Source organism: Mustela nigripes, chromosome 3, assembly GCF_022355385.1.
Source record: "Mustela nigripes isolate SB6536 chromosome 3, MUSNIG.SB6536, whole genome shotgun sequence".
Lineage (NCBI taxonomy): Eukaryota > Metazoa > Chordata > Mammalia > Carnivora > Mustelidae > Mustela > Mustela nigripes.
The window spans coordinates 40,492,203-40,507,925 of NC_081559.1; the positions used below are offsets into that span (position 1 = coordinate 40,492,203).

Here is a 15,723-nt window from a genome sequence, read left to right on the forward strand (position 1 = left end):
TCAGAGAGTTTGGATATGGAACAAACAAGTGGCAATGGCCAGCATTTCAGAGACTCTTGTGAACACAGTTCCAATGCCCATGAGGAAGGTAGCGCGAAGTGACTTCGAGTCTTTCCTTGTAAACGGGGATGCCAATCTCTTTCTGACCCAACTGTCTTATGGAGTCCAAGGATGCAGCCAAACCTTCTTTAGAACTGATTGCAAAAGTATCAGTTGGGGCACTGGGTGGCTCAGTGGTTAAGCCTCTGCCTTTGGCTCAGGTCATGATCTCAGAGTCCTGGGATCAAGCCTCACATCGGGCTCCCTGCTCAGCCGGGGAGCCTGCTTCCCTGCCTCTCTCTCTGCCTGCCTCTCAGCCTACTTGTGATCCCTCTCTCTCTCTCTGTCAAGTAAATAAATAAACAAATAAAAATCTTTTAAAAAAAAGTATCATGTTTATTGACATTACATTCCTTTTTGTCACTCTGAGTCCTCAAAAGCATTGCTTAATAATTCTGTTTCCAAATGAGCGTTGCGTGCAATACAGCCCGTGAACTCTGACAAGGCAAAGATCAAAAGGTATCCTTATCTGGAAAACATAGAAGCACGTGTCTCAGCAAATGAGACTCGTTCTTACTGTTCTGATGAGTGCACTGTGGGCAATGAGTGTAATTTTTTTTTTTTTAATGAACATACAAATACACGCCCTTTCCTGGGGCGGGCTTTGTGCCTGTATTTCTTCCTTGGACTGTATTATGCCCCCTCAGAATCCAAGCAGCTGGATAGCTCTGGGCTACAGTTTCCCAAATGGCTCCCGCGATTTTAACTGGCTTCCCTCCACTCTGTGTGTGTCTCCTGCTGACTTCTGGCTTTGCCATGGCAGGCAAGCTACTGGTGGTACCCATGGATGGTAGCCACTGGTTTACCATGCAGTTGGTGGTGAAGGAACTCATCCACAGGGGACATGAGGTGGTTTTAATCGTGCCAGAGGTGAGCTGGCAACTGGGGAAATCCTCTAATTTTACAGTGAAGACTTATTCCACAGATTACACTCTGGAGGAGCTGAATCAGCACTTCAAGACTTTCTCTGACTTTCAATGGAAAGCTCAGCCACAAAATTTACTTTCATTGGTAATGAGTCCATCCAATGACATATTTGGACAGCTTTTTTTACATTGTAGGAATTTGTTTAAAGACACAAAATTAATAGAGTACATAAAGGAGAGTTTTTTTGATGCAATATTTCTGGATCCTTTTGATATGTGCGGCTTAATTGTAGCCAAGTATTTTTCACTCCCATCGGTGGTCTTCACCAGGGGAGCATTTTGTCATTATCTTGAAGAAGGCACACAGTGCCCCAGTCCCCTTTCTTATGTTCCTAGATTTTTCTTAGCCTTCTCGGATGCCATGACTTTCAGAGAGAGAGTGCGGAATCACATCTTCCACTTGGAGGAACATTTATTTTGTCCGCATTTTTTAAAAAATGCTGTAGAAGTTGCATCCGAGATTCTCCAAATGACTGTCACACCCTATGATCTCTACAGCCAAACATCAATTTGGTTGTTAAGAACTGACTTTGTTTTGGAATATCCCAAACCTGTGATGCCCAACATGGTCTTCATTGGAGGAATCAACTGCCATGAAAGAAAGCCATTGCCAAAGGTAAGTGACCTCTTCTTTTGCATAGTAAGAATAACCTGGCTTCGGCCATTAAACAAACAAACGAACGAAACGTTCCTTACTGAACTGTGGTTTGTCATTTACATTCGTCACATTCGGAAATCTTTTCCTGGTTGAATGAATTGTTTTGTGCTAATTCACTGAATTGTGCATTAACAAATTTCTATAAAGCTGCTGTCTGTGATATGCATACATATATAATTGAAATAATTGTATACAATTTCCAGGCTGTGTTTTGTAACACTCTCCTTGGGAAACTATTAGAAAACACAGTAAGAAATGAAATTTCCTTTTTTTAAAAAAAAAAAAGATTTTATTTATTTATTTGACAGACAGAGATCACAAGCAGGCAGAGAGGCAGGCAGAGAGAGGAGGGAAGCAGGATCCCTGCTGAGTAGAGAGCCTGATTCAGGGTTCAATACCAGGACCCTGGGATCATGACCCAAGCCAAAGGCAGAGCCTTAACCCACTGAGCCACCCAGCTGCCCTGAAACTTCCTTTTTTTTAAATCTAATGCCAACCCTTATAGGAAAATGCTCTTAGCAGTTTTGTATGCTGTTTTTCCATTTTTTTCTGAAATTATTTTATATATGTACGGATATATCTAATGTAAACTCTCACACCTGTTTTACTGAAAGAAAAATCTAGTAATGGACTGGACATAGTGTTCTTTACCTTTCTTTTTTCACTTACTAATAAATCATTAACATCTTTATAGTCAATCCCTACAGATTGTCACATTCTTTGTAACAGTTATATAAAACTCTTTACTTTGGATGTACCATAGTTCATTCAACTAAACAATGCTAATAGATATTTAAGCTTTTCCCACTGTTTTTGTTATAAACAAGACTGTACTAACCATTTTGTTTTTTGTACTAACCATTCTTAAGTAATTTCTTTGCTTTCCCACATTTCCATTTTCCTGTTCTTATCTCTGTAGGCTGGATGTCCTTAGGAGTAGGGCACACATTGCTATGCACATATTTTATTTTATTCTTTTATGATTTTTATTCATGTGTGTGTGTGAGAGAGAGAGGGCACCAGCAGAGGGAGAATTAGGCAGAAGGAGAAATAAGCTACTCACCAAGGAAGGAGCCAGACACAGGACTCAAGTCTAGAACCCCTGGGATTATAACCATCTGAACCACCCAGGTGCCCCCCACACATTGCATTTTAATACATTTGACAGGTTGCTTTCAAAAGATTGAACAATCTTACACTTTGGTCAACAGTATATGCTCCAGGGTTTCCATACCTTCTCCATCTTCAGATGTTGTCAAACTTCTAAAACTCTTTTGGCAAAAATAAATAAATAAAAATTCTAATACCTGCTTCAATTTTCATACATATGTTGGCCACTTGATTTCAACTTTTGGGAAGTATGTATCCAGACTCTTTAACTATTTTTCTAGGGTCCTTTGTCTTTTTATAGCTTATGACTCTAAGCCTCTTATTAGGAATATTAATATTTTTTACGAAATGTTAATATTTTTCCCCTGGCTATTCATCATCTTTTGTCATAGAGTGTTTTCATTTTGGATGGTCACACGTCTTCACTTTTTTCTAGTGGTTTCTGGATTTCAACTTGTTTAGGTCTTTCCAAGCCTGAGATACATAAACTTTTTTTCCATACTATGTCCTAATATTTTTAATTCCTCCGGTGTTAACAGTTACATTTTTACAGTGAAGACTTTACATGGTGTAAGGATCTACCTTTTTTTATTTTTCTAAATGGATAGTCCGTTGTACCAACCTCATTTAATAAAATAATTCATTCTTTGTTGAATTGAAATGTATCTTTATCAAATTTAAATTTCCATATTTATTTACTCTTTTGAACTCTACTTTTGACCTCTCGGTTTTGTTCCATGGATTTATTTATTTACTCACATACCAGTGTCATATTTTGATTGCAACAGCTTTGTAGTAAGTTTTAATATGTGGTAAGGCAAACCCCATACTCAGATTTTTCTAAATCTTCTTGGTGATTCTTGTTATTTATTCTCCTTCACAAAATTAAAAATTCTCTTGTCTAGTTGCAAATGGAGAAGTAAAATATTAATGTTCTGTTTATATGACATAAGATGATTTTATGAATTTGAGAACAGGAGTCAAAGTCTGAATCTCATCTGCTAGAAGAAAACATAGCCTGAAGGCAATGTAGGTCATTCATGCATGTGTGTCTTTGGGTGAGTGCATGTGTTTGCTTGTGTGCCATGTCTCAAGTGCCATGGAGGGGATTTTCCTGAGAGTCTCCTATAACAAAATCTTCCTTAGTCTGTCCAGGGGAATTATATTAAAGGATGTAATTAAATACTTTAACAAGGGCAGCAGGTCCTCATTCAGGAGAACACTAAAATAGTTTTAAAGGGAAAGGAAAGGCCTTCTAGTGTTTTTCAATTTTTTCGTGAGTTCCAACAGAATGATTATGGGGTCCAGCTGGAAAACTATCAAACTTTGAGAGGAAAATATTGGACTAAATCTTCCCTGACCTTAGATTTGACAATGGTTTCTTAAGTATAACACCCAAAGTACAAGAAACAAACCAGGAAATGGATAAACTGAACTTCATTAAGATGAGAAACTTTCATGCATTAAAGGACATTATGAAGGAGCGCCTGGGTGGCTCAGTGGGTTAAAGCCTCTGGTCTTCTGCTCAAGTCATGATCTCAGGGTTCTGGGATCGAGCCCCCAAATGGGGACTCTCTTCTCAGCAGGGGGCCTGTTTCCCCCCCCCCCATCTCTCTGCCTGCTTCTCTGCCTACTTGTGATCTCTGTCTGCCAAATAAATAAATAAATAAATAAATAAATAAATAAATAAAGGACACTATTAAGAGCATAAAAAGACAACCCAAAGAATGGGAGAAAGTATTTGTAAATCGTGTATTTGATAAGATTCTGGTATCCAAAATATATAAAGAACTTAAACAACCCCATTAAAAATGGACAAAGAATTGGAACAGACATTTCTCCCAAGTAGATATATAAATGGCCAACAAGTACATGAAAAGATACTCACCATTAGGTACTAGAGAAATGCAAATCAGTATCACAATGAGATACCAATTCACACCTGATATGATGACTATACTTAAAAAAAAAAAAGGAAAATAAGCATTGGTAAGAATGTGGAGAACCTGGAACCCTTGTCCATTGCTGGTGTAGCCAGTATAGAAAGCATTCTAGCCATTCCTGCGTAAGTGAAACATAGAATTGCCATATGATTCGGCAATTCTGCTCCTGGTTATGTATCTGAGGAATTGAAAACAAATCTTGAAACCAAAGTTTCTATAGGCATGTTCATAGCAGCACGTTCATAATAGCCAAAAGGTAGGAACAACCCAAATGTCTTTCAGCTGGTGAATGGATGAACATAATGTGGTTTCTTCATACAGGGGAATATTATTCAGCCATAACAATGATAAAGACCTGACACCTGCTATATGATGTGGATAAGCACTGAAAAGATAATGCTGAGTGAAGGAACCCAGACGCAAAAGGCCGTAATGTGCTGTGATTCCATTTTTGTGAAATAGCCAGAATAGGTAGATCTATAGAGATAAAAAAGCAGGTGAGGGGTTGCTAAAGGCTCAGGGGAGGAGGGAGTCGGGGAACGGCTGCTTAATGAGGAAGAGGTTTCCTTTTGGGATGATGAAAATGTCTTGGAACTAGATGGTGGTGACAGAGGCATGGCACCGTGACTCTGCTAAATGCTACCAAATTGCCCTCTTAGAAATGATTATGATGAATTTCACATCATGTGAATTTGACCAAAATTTTCTTAAAAAGAGAAACCACATCTTTCAACAACTGGTTTGTTTGAGCAGGACACAAACACACTTTCCATGTTGCATCATTTCTTCTAGCACACTATTAATCTGTAATACTTCCTTGCCTTTTCAAAACAGCTGTGACTTTTTGTAGTACCTGGGTCAGTTATTCTGACCTCTTCCAGTCTCCTTGCTTTCTGGTGGTGGAGTGTAAGCTGTTCCTGGAAACTGGAAGTTGGTATGGGCTTGATCGACCCGGGTTCCACTGTTCCACAGGCATATGTCATCCACACCATTCAATCACACCAGACGGCACCCCGTACCAGGCTATCTGAGTGGAGAGTCACATTGTCCTGTGCCTGCTTTGGCTCCCCGCAGTCCTGAGGGATCCAAGACTCAGTAACCAAGCCTGGATTAGATTGGGCAGTGTTAGTCCATGATCTTTTGGGATGGACTGCTCTAGTAAAAATAGGCAAGTGGAAATCCTACTGTCTGTGTCCTCTAAGTAGTCCCTTGGTCAGGCCTGTGCTCCTCCCCACTGCTCCCAGCTTCAGGAACCACCACCTATGTCGATGCAAACCTCCCTGGGTAGTGATAGACACAGCTCTTACAGTAGGACAAGTGCCCATTGGGAGCTGTCTGGCCAGACAAGCCACACTTCTCTGGATGCCCCATCCCAGCCGTGGGTGATTCAGACTTGACCATTTCGGACCCGCACCAAGACCTGGACCCAGAATGCTAATTTTTGCAGCCCACACCCCATGGCCTAGCCAATGGATTAAGTTGCCCCAGGATCCCACATCTCATACATTGTCCACATTACTTGATGCTCTGAACCACAGCAGACTCTTCACACACAGGCATACTTGTGTAGTTATTTAACAAAATATTTATTAATTTGATTTTGCATTTTTGTGCTCTGCAGGTAGCAATTTTTCTCAGGTCTCAAGCACTTTGCATGCAGGTGCTTTTAAATCTTGTAGGTCCAGGCTCCGTTACTCATAGGTTGTGGGTGATTTGAGGGTCAACCTCTCTGAGGTTGTCATCACCTCCATGCACACCTTTACAACTCCCCTCTATGCCAAATGACAGGTGTCCTCCTCTGACTTTTTGGAAACTCCCAGGATCTACCTCCTTCTCCCCACTGATACATGTCCTAAGCTTAGTTGTTGGATCTGCAAGAATCCCTAAGAAAACACTGGCCTTCTCCCAGACACTCCATGATGCCTGAAGACCTATCGAGCTCTACAGTACTGCCCAGGGTGGGTCTGGCCTTTGGGGTATATCACATTTAGGGTCTCCGCAACCACTGGGATTGGCATACATGCTAGATCCTTCTTCCTGTTGCCCTGTGTGTGTACACATGCACCATTCTTAGAAACAGTCAAATCTCAGGAGGAGGAAGAGAACTGTTTTCTAAAGCTTTCTTAATTTGCAAGACACGTCTTTGGTGATGATTTGCAAAGTGGGATTGGTTCCTTTCCTTCATCTCCTATCTCCAGTGTGTAAGTTTGGGCCTGCTAGGAATGAGAATGGGGCCCCCAGCCAAGTCATGTGCTTTCCCCAGCCTTCTTGTTGAACAACAAGATCAGAGCTAGGCTCAACTAGGAAGCGCCCAGGCCAAGGTCCTCAGCAGAATGGAGGTCTGGTGTGAAGCAGCTGAGATCTGTAGCCTATCTTGTTTCTCCTCCCTCTACACACTCGCTTAAGCCTTTCTGCCTCCTGATGTACCGCTCTTAGAAAGGATCTGCTTAGCTCTTGTCCGCCCTGGAAGGGTAGACCTGTACTGTGCTCACTCTGTAAATATCTTGGGGTCTTACTGCTGTCTAGATGGACCCAAACCAGGATGTTGCCCTCCTCCAGGCTCTGATGATTGTAAATGGAAAATCCTGCTGGCGTCCCTGCCTGGAGGAGATTGCAATGAATTTACAATTGGCTGCAATCTTGCAATCTTGGCTGCATTCCTGGGACCAGCCCTGTGCTTGGGATGGTGATTCCATGCCATTCCGTGCCATTCCTCAGGCTTCATCTCCTTTCCTAGGTCTCAGCATGCCTCATGAGCCCACAGGCATGGATTATGACAAGACCTTGTGTGAGAGTTCAGTTGTGCCTGAGTAGCTGTGGGCGAGTCTGTTCTAGTCATGCCAGGAACTACCTTTCATTTAGCCTGGTTTCAACCCTCATCCTCTTGGACCTCCCTTGGTCATGTGGTAGGTATATATGGCAGGATAATCCTGACCCTCTCACTCTGAGTCTCAGTTGAGAAACCCAACAATCAGGAGATGAGTCATGCCCCAGGCAGATGGGGGGTGAGTTGGGGTACAGGGCTGGAAGTGGGCTCAATGCTGTCCAACTCCTGCTCCGGGGCCCTCACCACCTGCTGGCTACACTCAGACTTCTCAAGTCTCAGTTTCCTAAAAGGCAAGTGACCCATCACATGCTTATAATGCCGTTTACCAGTTTCTTCTCAAAAAAGGAGCACATCATTCTTTAAATTTCATATATGAATTCTCACAACTTGAAAAGTGACATGAAAATGAAATGCAGGTTGGGGGGTTGCCTGGATGGCTCAGTCGGTTAAGTGTCTGACTTTCAGTTTCAGCTCAGGTCTTGATCTCAGGTGGTGAGTTCAAGCCCCACGATGGGCTCCATGAAGAAAAAGGAAATGTAGGAATAGAACAGACAAACCAAAGTGTCGTTCTTTAATCAGCAAACATTTATGGAGAGCTTACTGTATGCTTGGCATTCTTCTAGATATTGGGCATAAAGCAGAGAACAAAACAAATATTGTTCCTGCCCTCAGGGTTTCCCCATTCTAGTCGGGGGGAGACACATAAATGAGCAATAGGTTGGGTAGTGATGAATGAAACAGAGAAATATAAGGAGGTTGAAGGCTTCCCAGTGATGGGCTGGGTTATTTAATAATGAGCTCACCAGAGAAGATGAGCTCACCAGAGAAGTCTCTTGGACACGACATTGACCGAAGCAGGCAGGCAGGGAGGGAGCAAGCCATGTGGACATGGGGGGTGGGGAAGAGGTGACACCTTGGCTTGTATCAGTATCTAGGCCAATGGCTTATAAAAATTCAAATATGTACTATTAGGCATTTCCAGGAAAAAAATTGCCATCCTCTGATCTAGAACAGTGATTCTCAAAGTACAAAAACTGAGGGATCCCTGAGACCCTTCCCGGGAGTCCCTGAGGTCAAATGATTTCATAATAATGTTAAGACGTTACTTGCTTTTTCCACTTCATCTTCTCAGCATGGTACCGTGGAGTTTTCCATAGGCTCCGCGACATGTGGTATTGTCTAGGATGAGTGCAGAGGTGGGGGGCAGAGTCCCACCATTGTCTACCAAGTTAGACAGACGTTCATATCATAGGGACTTGCTTGCAGAACATGTAAAACAATGTCGCGCTCAATTTTTTGCTTGTTTGGGGGAAATAGAGTATTTTTTTCATTAAAGATGTCAGTCATGTTAACTTCTCTTGGGCTTATTCTTGTTATCATAAATGAGTGAGGAAGTCTATTTTATACACGCCAGTTTTAGTTTCTAAAATGGTTCATCTGGAAAAACATGACCCACATAAACAAATTTTGGGGTGGGATCTCCCGTTGTTACTAAGAGTGTAAAGGAATCCTGAGATAGAAAGGTTTGAGAATGGGGGATCTAGAGGGGGCCAGTTCTGTATTCCCTTCTGAGGTGCAGACGTTCCCCAAAAGTGCCCCTTCTTAAAGTGGTAAGCCTCGTTTTCTCGGACTTGGACTTTGGGGTTTGAATTGTGTGAGATGATGGATGAGCGCTATTGGTTAGCTTGTGTCCCTGGAAAGATACGCTAAGTCCTAATACCTAGTCCCTCAGAATGGGACTCATTTTGGAAATACGTTAGTTAAGAAGAGATAATTGGCGGTGGGCGCTAATCCAGGATGACTGGTGTCCTAAGAGATTTGGACACAGACGTACACAGGGAGAAGGGTGAACAGGAAGGTAGAGATGAAGTGATGCCTGCATCTGCCTAGTACTGCCAAAGATTTCCAGCAATCCACCTAGCTCACCAGGAGCTAGGAGAAAGGAACAGGTTCTGTCTCGAAGCCTCCAGAAGGACTCAAGCCCACTGATGCTTTAATCTCGGACTTCTGGACTCCAGAACTATGGGAATACATTTCTGTTGTTTGGGCCAGCCACTGTGTGATACTTTATTGCAGAGACCCTTGGACGCTAAGACCCTGGGAAACTGTCTTGCAAAGTGTTGTGCAGACATCAGGGGTCCCGATGCTAGCACTTTTTTTTTTTGTTTCGACTGCTGGCTGGCCAGTTGTTCCCGTCAAATGTCTTGTTACCTGATGCCTTCCCATTGTTTTATACCTCTACATTTTCTTCCCTTTTAATCTTCCCACCTCCTCTTCTGTCTCCTTTAATTCCTCCTATACTCTGGGGTTGACAGAAGGCAAAACTAGATCTTTCCCTTGCTGAGACGTTTTAGGTGTTACTTTCTGACCACCGGGGTGCACTTAGTTCATATCACATAGAACCCAGCTGCCTGATGACAACCAGAGGGAGCCCCTCCGTGGGACCTGTCCTGGGCACCCACAGATTATGAATTGACTTACTAATTTTCACGGCTCTTCCCCCCCACCCCAGGAGGTGGTAGAGATGCCACTCCCTTTCGAGAGATGGGGAATTCAGGCACAGAACAGTGGGGCTGCACAGATTGGAAGAGGTAGGTTGACTCCAGAATTTTTGCTTTTAACCACAGTCAAAGTGGGAATTCTGGTTTTAGAGCATGTATCTTAAGGATTAGATTCTGTCTTCTGATAGAACAGGAAACTCACAATAATAGTGGTTTACCCCAAAGAACCCAAGGGGTGGGGAGGGGCCTAGATCAGACTCCTCTATGTCCATTCAGCTTCCAGCAGCCCACTTTTTTTTTTTTTTAAAGATTTTATTTATTTATTCGAGAGAGAGATAGTGAGAGAGAGCATGAGAGGCGAGAAGGTCAGAGGGAGAAGCAGACTCCCCATGGAGCTGGGAGCCTGATGCGGGACTCGATCCCAGGACTCCGGGACCGTGACCTGAGCCGAAGGCAGTTGCTTAACCAACTGAGCCACCCAGGCGCCCTCCAGCAGCCCACTTTTAAATCCAGCGATGGCTGTGGTCACAAGGTCACCAGGAGGTGGAATGGGCAGCTCCGCTCTGTTGTTTCAAATCTTGAATTTGGCATCTGTTGACCCTTCCTTTCTGAACAACATTGAGGAAGAGGAGAAGCTCTAAGAGCTCTTAGAGTGTTTGTCTATGAACATCATCACCACGCGGGGGAATCCAGAAAGCTCAGGACAGAGGACTGCTACCAGCCTCCAGGAGCCTCCCAAGCTGTCCTCCAAGCATGACTAAGCTCGGGAAGGAGAGGCAGAATGGAGAGAAAGAGAAAATAAACCCAGAAGCTCAGGTGAAAGCCGATAAGAAACCTCATTGGGTCAAGTTCGCTGTGTGCATAAAAATGGTTAAATATTAATTTACGTTCTTTTAAAACAGGGCAAAATTCAGAGCAAGGAGAGGTAGGTAGGGGTTGTAAAGAGCACTGGTTCTTTCAGGGGAAAAGAGCCAGGGAGCCCCGAGGTTTAGAGAACGTGAACTGTTTATTCTTGTCGCTACCTGTCCTCTCCCCCAGATGACCTGCCTCCTCCAGTTGTTTTGGAAAGTTTTCTTCTTAGTGCTCTGGGGGGAGGTTGTAGGTGACAGGCTGCTGGTGGTCCCTCAGGATGGAAGCCACTGGCTCAGTATGAAGGACATAGTTGAGCTCCTCAGTGAGAAGGGGCATGACATTGTGGTGCTGGTGCCAGAAGTCAATTTGCTTCTGAAGGAGTCCAAGCACTACACAAGAAAAACCTATCCAGTGCCGTTCCAACAGGAGGAGCTGGAGAATCGGTACCGCTCTTTTGGAAACAATCACTTTGCTGAGAGATGGCTCCTGAACGCTGCTCAGATGGAATACAGGAATAGCATGATTGTTATTGACATGTATTTCACCACCTGCCAGAGCCTCCTGGAGGACACAGCCACCCTGTGTCTCCTCAGGGAGAGCAAGTTCGATGCCCTTTTCACAGACCCAGCCCTACCCTGCGGGGTGATCCTGGCTGAGTACCTGGGCCTGCCCTCCGTGTACCTCTTCAGGGGCTTCCCATGCTCCCTGGAGCATACCATGAGCAGAAGCCCAAACCCTGTGTCCCACATTCCCAGATGCTACACTCAGTTCTCAGACCAGATGACGTTCCCCCAACGGGTGGCCAACTACCTCGTTAATTACTTGGAGACCTATCTGTTCCACTGTCTGTACTCGAAGTACGAAGACCTCGCCTCCAACATCCTCAAGAGGGATGTGCACCTACCCACCTTGTATCAGAAGGGCTCCATCTGGCTCTTAAGATATGACTTTGTGTTTGAATATCCCAGACCGGTCATGCCTAACATGGTTTTCGTTGGAGGGAGCAATTGCAAGAAGACGGGGGTCCTGTCTCAGGTGGGTGGTTTTCTTTCTTTTTGATTGCTCTTTGTCTTTATGGGCAGATGCTGTTCTTACACGCTCAATCTTCCCTCACTCATTTGGCTCTTAAGCATCTGTCAGCTGGGAGGGCTTCCTGAGGAACGGGCTGCCAGGCTTGGAGTAGAGGGGTATGGATGGAGTCTGATGCTGAGGTTCTAAAAGATGCTGAGGCTTTAGATGAGGTAAACAAGAAGAGGGATCCTTAGCTAGGTCATCTGGGGGCAGTCACGGAACATAGAATAAGCCTTGGAAATTTTCAGTCTAAATCCTACACCCACCTGTTGAGGAAACAGGGGAAGGCTTGACCAAGCGGATGCATTGCTGAGAGGACAATCTATGTGGAAATCCATGCTTTTTTTTTTCTGGGACCCCAAAGCAGAGATCATCAAATAGCCGCCAGTTGACCAAATCTGCCCAGAGGCCCATTTTTTTATATGGCCCAGAGCTAAGAATGGTTTTTATATGTTGATCTTATTTTAAAATTTTTTTATTTTATTTGAGAGAGGGAGAGAACAGGTGTCGGGGGGTGGGGAGTGGGAAGTGGCAGAGGGAGATGGAGAAACAGGCTCCCTGGTGAGCGGGGAACCCAACGTGGGGCTTGATATCAGGAATCTGGGAACATGACCTGAGCCAAAGGCAGACACTTAACCGAGACACCCAGGTGCTCAGTTTTTATGTTTTTAAAAGGATGTTAAAAACAGCAACCACAAAGAATACATGGCAGGGATGTATGTGGCCCGCTAAGCCTACATATTTACTACCTGACCCTTGGCAGAAAAAGTACATTGACCTCTGACCTAAGGCAAATGTTCTTAGAAGCTTTCCTGACATATGGGGAGAGAGCCCAGAGCTACTTTGGACAGTTAAAAACATACGAGTTCTTTGTTTTTGTTTTAATATTTATACCTTTGAAAGGCTTCAGGTCACTTTTTTCCCAGCAGAATTCTCTTTCTCAAAGCATTTTTCATCCAAAAGAAAGCCTCAGAGAGGTCCCAGAGACTCTCATCCCTCCTCTTTCACGTATGACAATTTCATCAGACAGTTGGCCATACCTCTGAGAATGGGCAGGGTCAGGGCCCATGAGCATAATTGGATTGGTTCCAGGAAGCATGGGGCATGGACTTCAAATCCCACATGCCTGGAAAATTTAACCAAGTAATTAATAAGCAAAAATGTCATAAGAAACATTTGGCATTAAGAAGGAAAAAAATCACAAAAAAAAGAAGGAAAAAAATCACATTTTTGGTACCTTTTATCCCCACCCTCTTATTTTTGCAAAAAGAATTTGACTTAGTCATATTGCAAAACGGACTGTGGTGAATGTGGTTTTTTTGGAGCACCATGAACTTATATTGGCATCTCAGCTGTAACCCAAATGTCCACCATAGAGAACCTTTTGCATTAGACCATATGTAATTATCAGTTTGTATTTTTATATTAGGAATTCAAGTGACCAAAATCAGAGGTTTTTTTGTTAGATGATCAAACCATTTCAACACTCAGGAGAAAAATGTGTCCTTGACAGTGATGGCAATGTTCTGGAATCCTACAGAGGTGGTCGTTGCAAACGTGATGAATGTACTCAATGCCTCTGAACTGTTCCCTTTAAAATCGTTAATTGTGTTATGTGACTTCACCTAAAAATATTACTTAAAAAAGAAGATACATCATAAATCAGGAAAACTAAAGACCTGATTCATAGCTGGAAACAAACCAACAACAGCAACAACAAAAAACCCCACAAATACTCCTCAGTAGGCAAATAACTTGATCAGTCAACACATAGCCACCATACAAGGGGCCACTGAAAGTTTGGAAACATATGTGGCTTCAGAAATAATCCAAGAAACTCAAATTAATAAACAAGGAAATTCAATTTTGCTCATCAAATCAACAAGCATATTTTATAGGTAACTTGTTGGCCTACCTACAAAACAAATATAATTAAGTTTCTTATTATGCTTTGGCTAATGTGCAGAGCCTTTTGAAAACCAGAGCTTGGTGAACACACCTTGCAGTAATGCTCTGATTCACACTCTGGTCCGATGGTAACGATAACTGGGTGCTGGTAGGCTTGCGTGTCTAACAAAGGATGAGATCACTCTGCAACACCCACCATAGCGTGACTGACTATAGCTCTTCCTGCCTCCTTGACCCTGGGCGGGACTCAACCACCTCAGAAGGCTTCCTTGTTGGTTTCGCTCAAGATGCTCCCAGAGAAGCTGCTCAGGCACCTGGCCAGTGGTTCCCACTGGGAGATCCCAGATGTCCTGAAGTCGCTTTTCCCTGTCCCCACTGAGGGCCTCCTCTCCAACCCCGTGCGCCCTGTCACCTGGTCCCTCTGCCTTTCCCTCTGCCCACAGGGGCTTTTCCCTCTGCCCACAGGGGCTTCAGTCCAGGCCAGATGCTGGCACACTGTCTCCACTGTCCTTGATTTTTAGTTGAGACTCATCTGCCCCATGGCTAATCTCCTTTCCTTAGGTTTCCAATATTTCCATTTTTAAAAGTTTTATTTATTTGAGCAATCTCCACACCCATCGAGGAGCTTGAACTCACAACCCTGATATCAAGAGTCAGATAATCTACCAACTGAGCCATTTTAGAAGAGAGTTTGATGTTACATTTCAGAATTAGAAGGGTTCTTGAAGCATTTTTCTTAGAATAAAGGAATTCAGAGATAAATTCTAGTCTCTTCCAGTTGCAAAGCAGAGAACTGCTCAGAGGTTCAGGGACAGGTTTTTACTCTCCCTTTTAGGGGCCATACGGACCTGGGGAGCTCAGGCTTCGGACGTGCACATCCTCTCTGCCTAGCCTGCTGTGGAAGGGAATGCACCAGACCCCAGCCCTAGCTTGAGCCTGGGTGGGAAAGGACCAGCTTTCCCTCCCCTGCTGGCTCCAGGGATCCCTCCTTTGTCTCCATTACATTAGAAGAGTAAGAACTATAAGACCTGGATTCAAGTCTAGCTGTGTGGTCAGGGTGGATGGTTTATCTCATTGTTTTTTCCTCCATCTGTGAAATGGGAACACTCTAGAGTCAAGGCTGGGGGCAGGGAAGATAGAGTTCATGGGAGAACTTTGAAGACTGTAAATGCAATACACGCAGGACAGGCTGCTTTAGGCTGGAGTGACAGAATGGAGGCCCCTCAGACAGGAAAAAGTCCAGTTTTCCCATACAGGAGCAAACCCATTTCCAGGCAAGCCAAGTGAGTTTCTTTAAGCCACCAGCTGCAGCAAGGGGCAGAGGCAGGGTAAGAACCCACCCCCTTGTCACTCCCCCACCTGGAGACCCCCCGTTTGCCCGGTACTCTTTCTCTAACTATACCACACCTGGAGGGTAGCAGGCCCATGAAGGGAAGAAAGGAGGCGGAAGGATGACTCAGCAGATCTGAGGCATTTCTTCCTGGCCTCCTGGCCATGGGCTTGGGTCTTCTCATCTCAGAATGGGGCTGACAGCATGTGCCTCACTCCTCACAGGGCTGTTTGAGGGTCACGTGGGCAGTGTGTGAAGGGGCTTGGAAGACTATCAGGGGAAGCCATGGCCCTGTCCCTCTCTTCTCAGGACCTTCACTCAGCAAGCAGCCGGAACATTCTCTCTATGAGGTGATCCAAACAACATGGCTTTCTCGCATTGTTCTTTGGGGAGCATTTTCTCAGAAAACCAGATCCCAGCTCCTCAGGACTAGCTCTTCTATCCCAGCTTGTCTTGCATTCTAGAGTCATCTAGATAGTGGTTCTCAAACAGGGGTAA

General features: G+C 44.1%; 1 protein-coding gene across 2 annotated transcripts in view; it reads left to right on the top strand.

Moving 5' to 3' along the window:
• Positions 1-739: 739 nt before the first annotated feature.
• The window catches only part of LOC132013660 (UDP-glucuronosyltransferase 1-6-like), a 46,092-nt gene continuing 31,108 nt past the window's right edge, over positions 740-15,723 (top strand). The window contains exon 1 of one of the 2 annotated variants that reach the window (XM_059393760.1): positions 740-1,641. In XM_059393760.1, the coding sequence (XP_059249743.1) occupies positions 787-1,641 (855 nt within the window). In that variant the 5' untranslated portion in view covers positions 740-786. Of the gene's footprint in view, positions 1,642-10,996; positions 11,952-15,723 lie in introns of those variants that run through there. The other variant, XM_059393761.1, reaches the window with a different exon arrangement.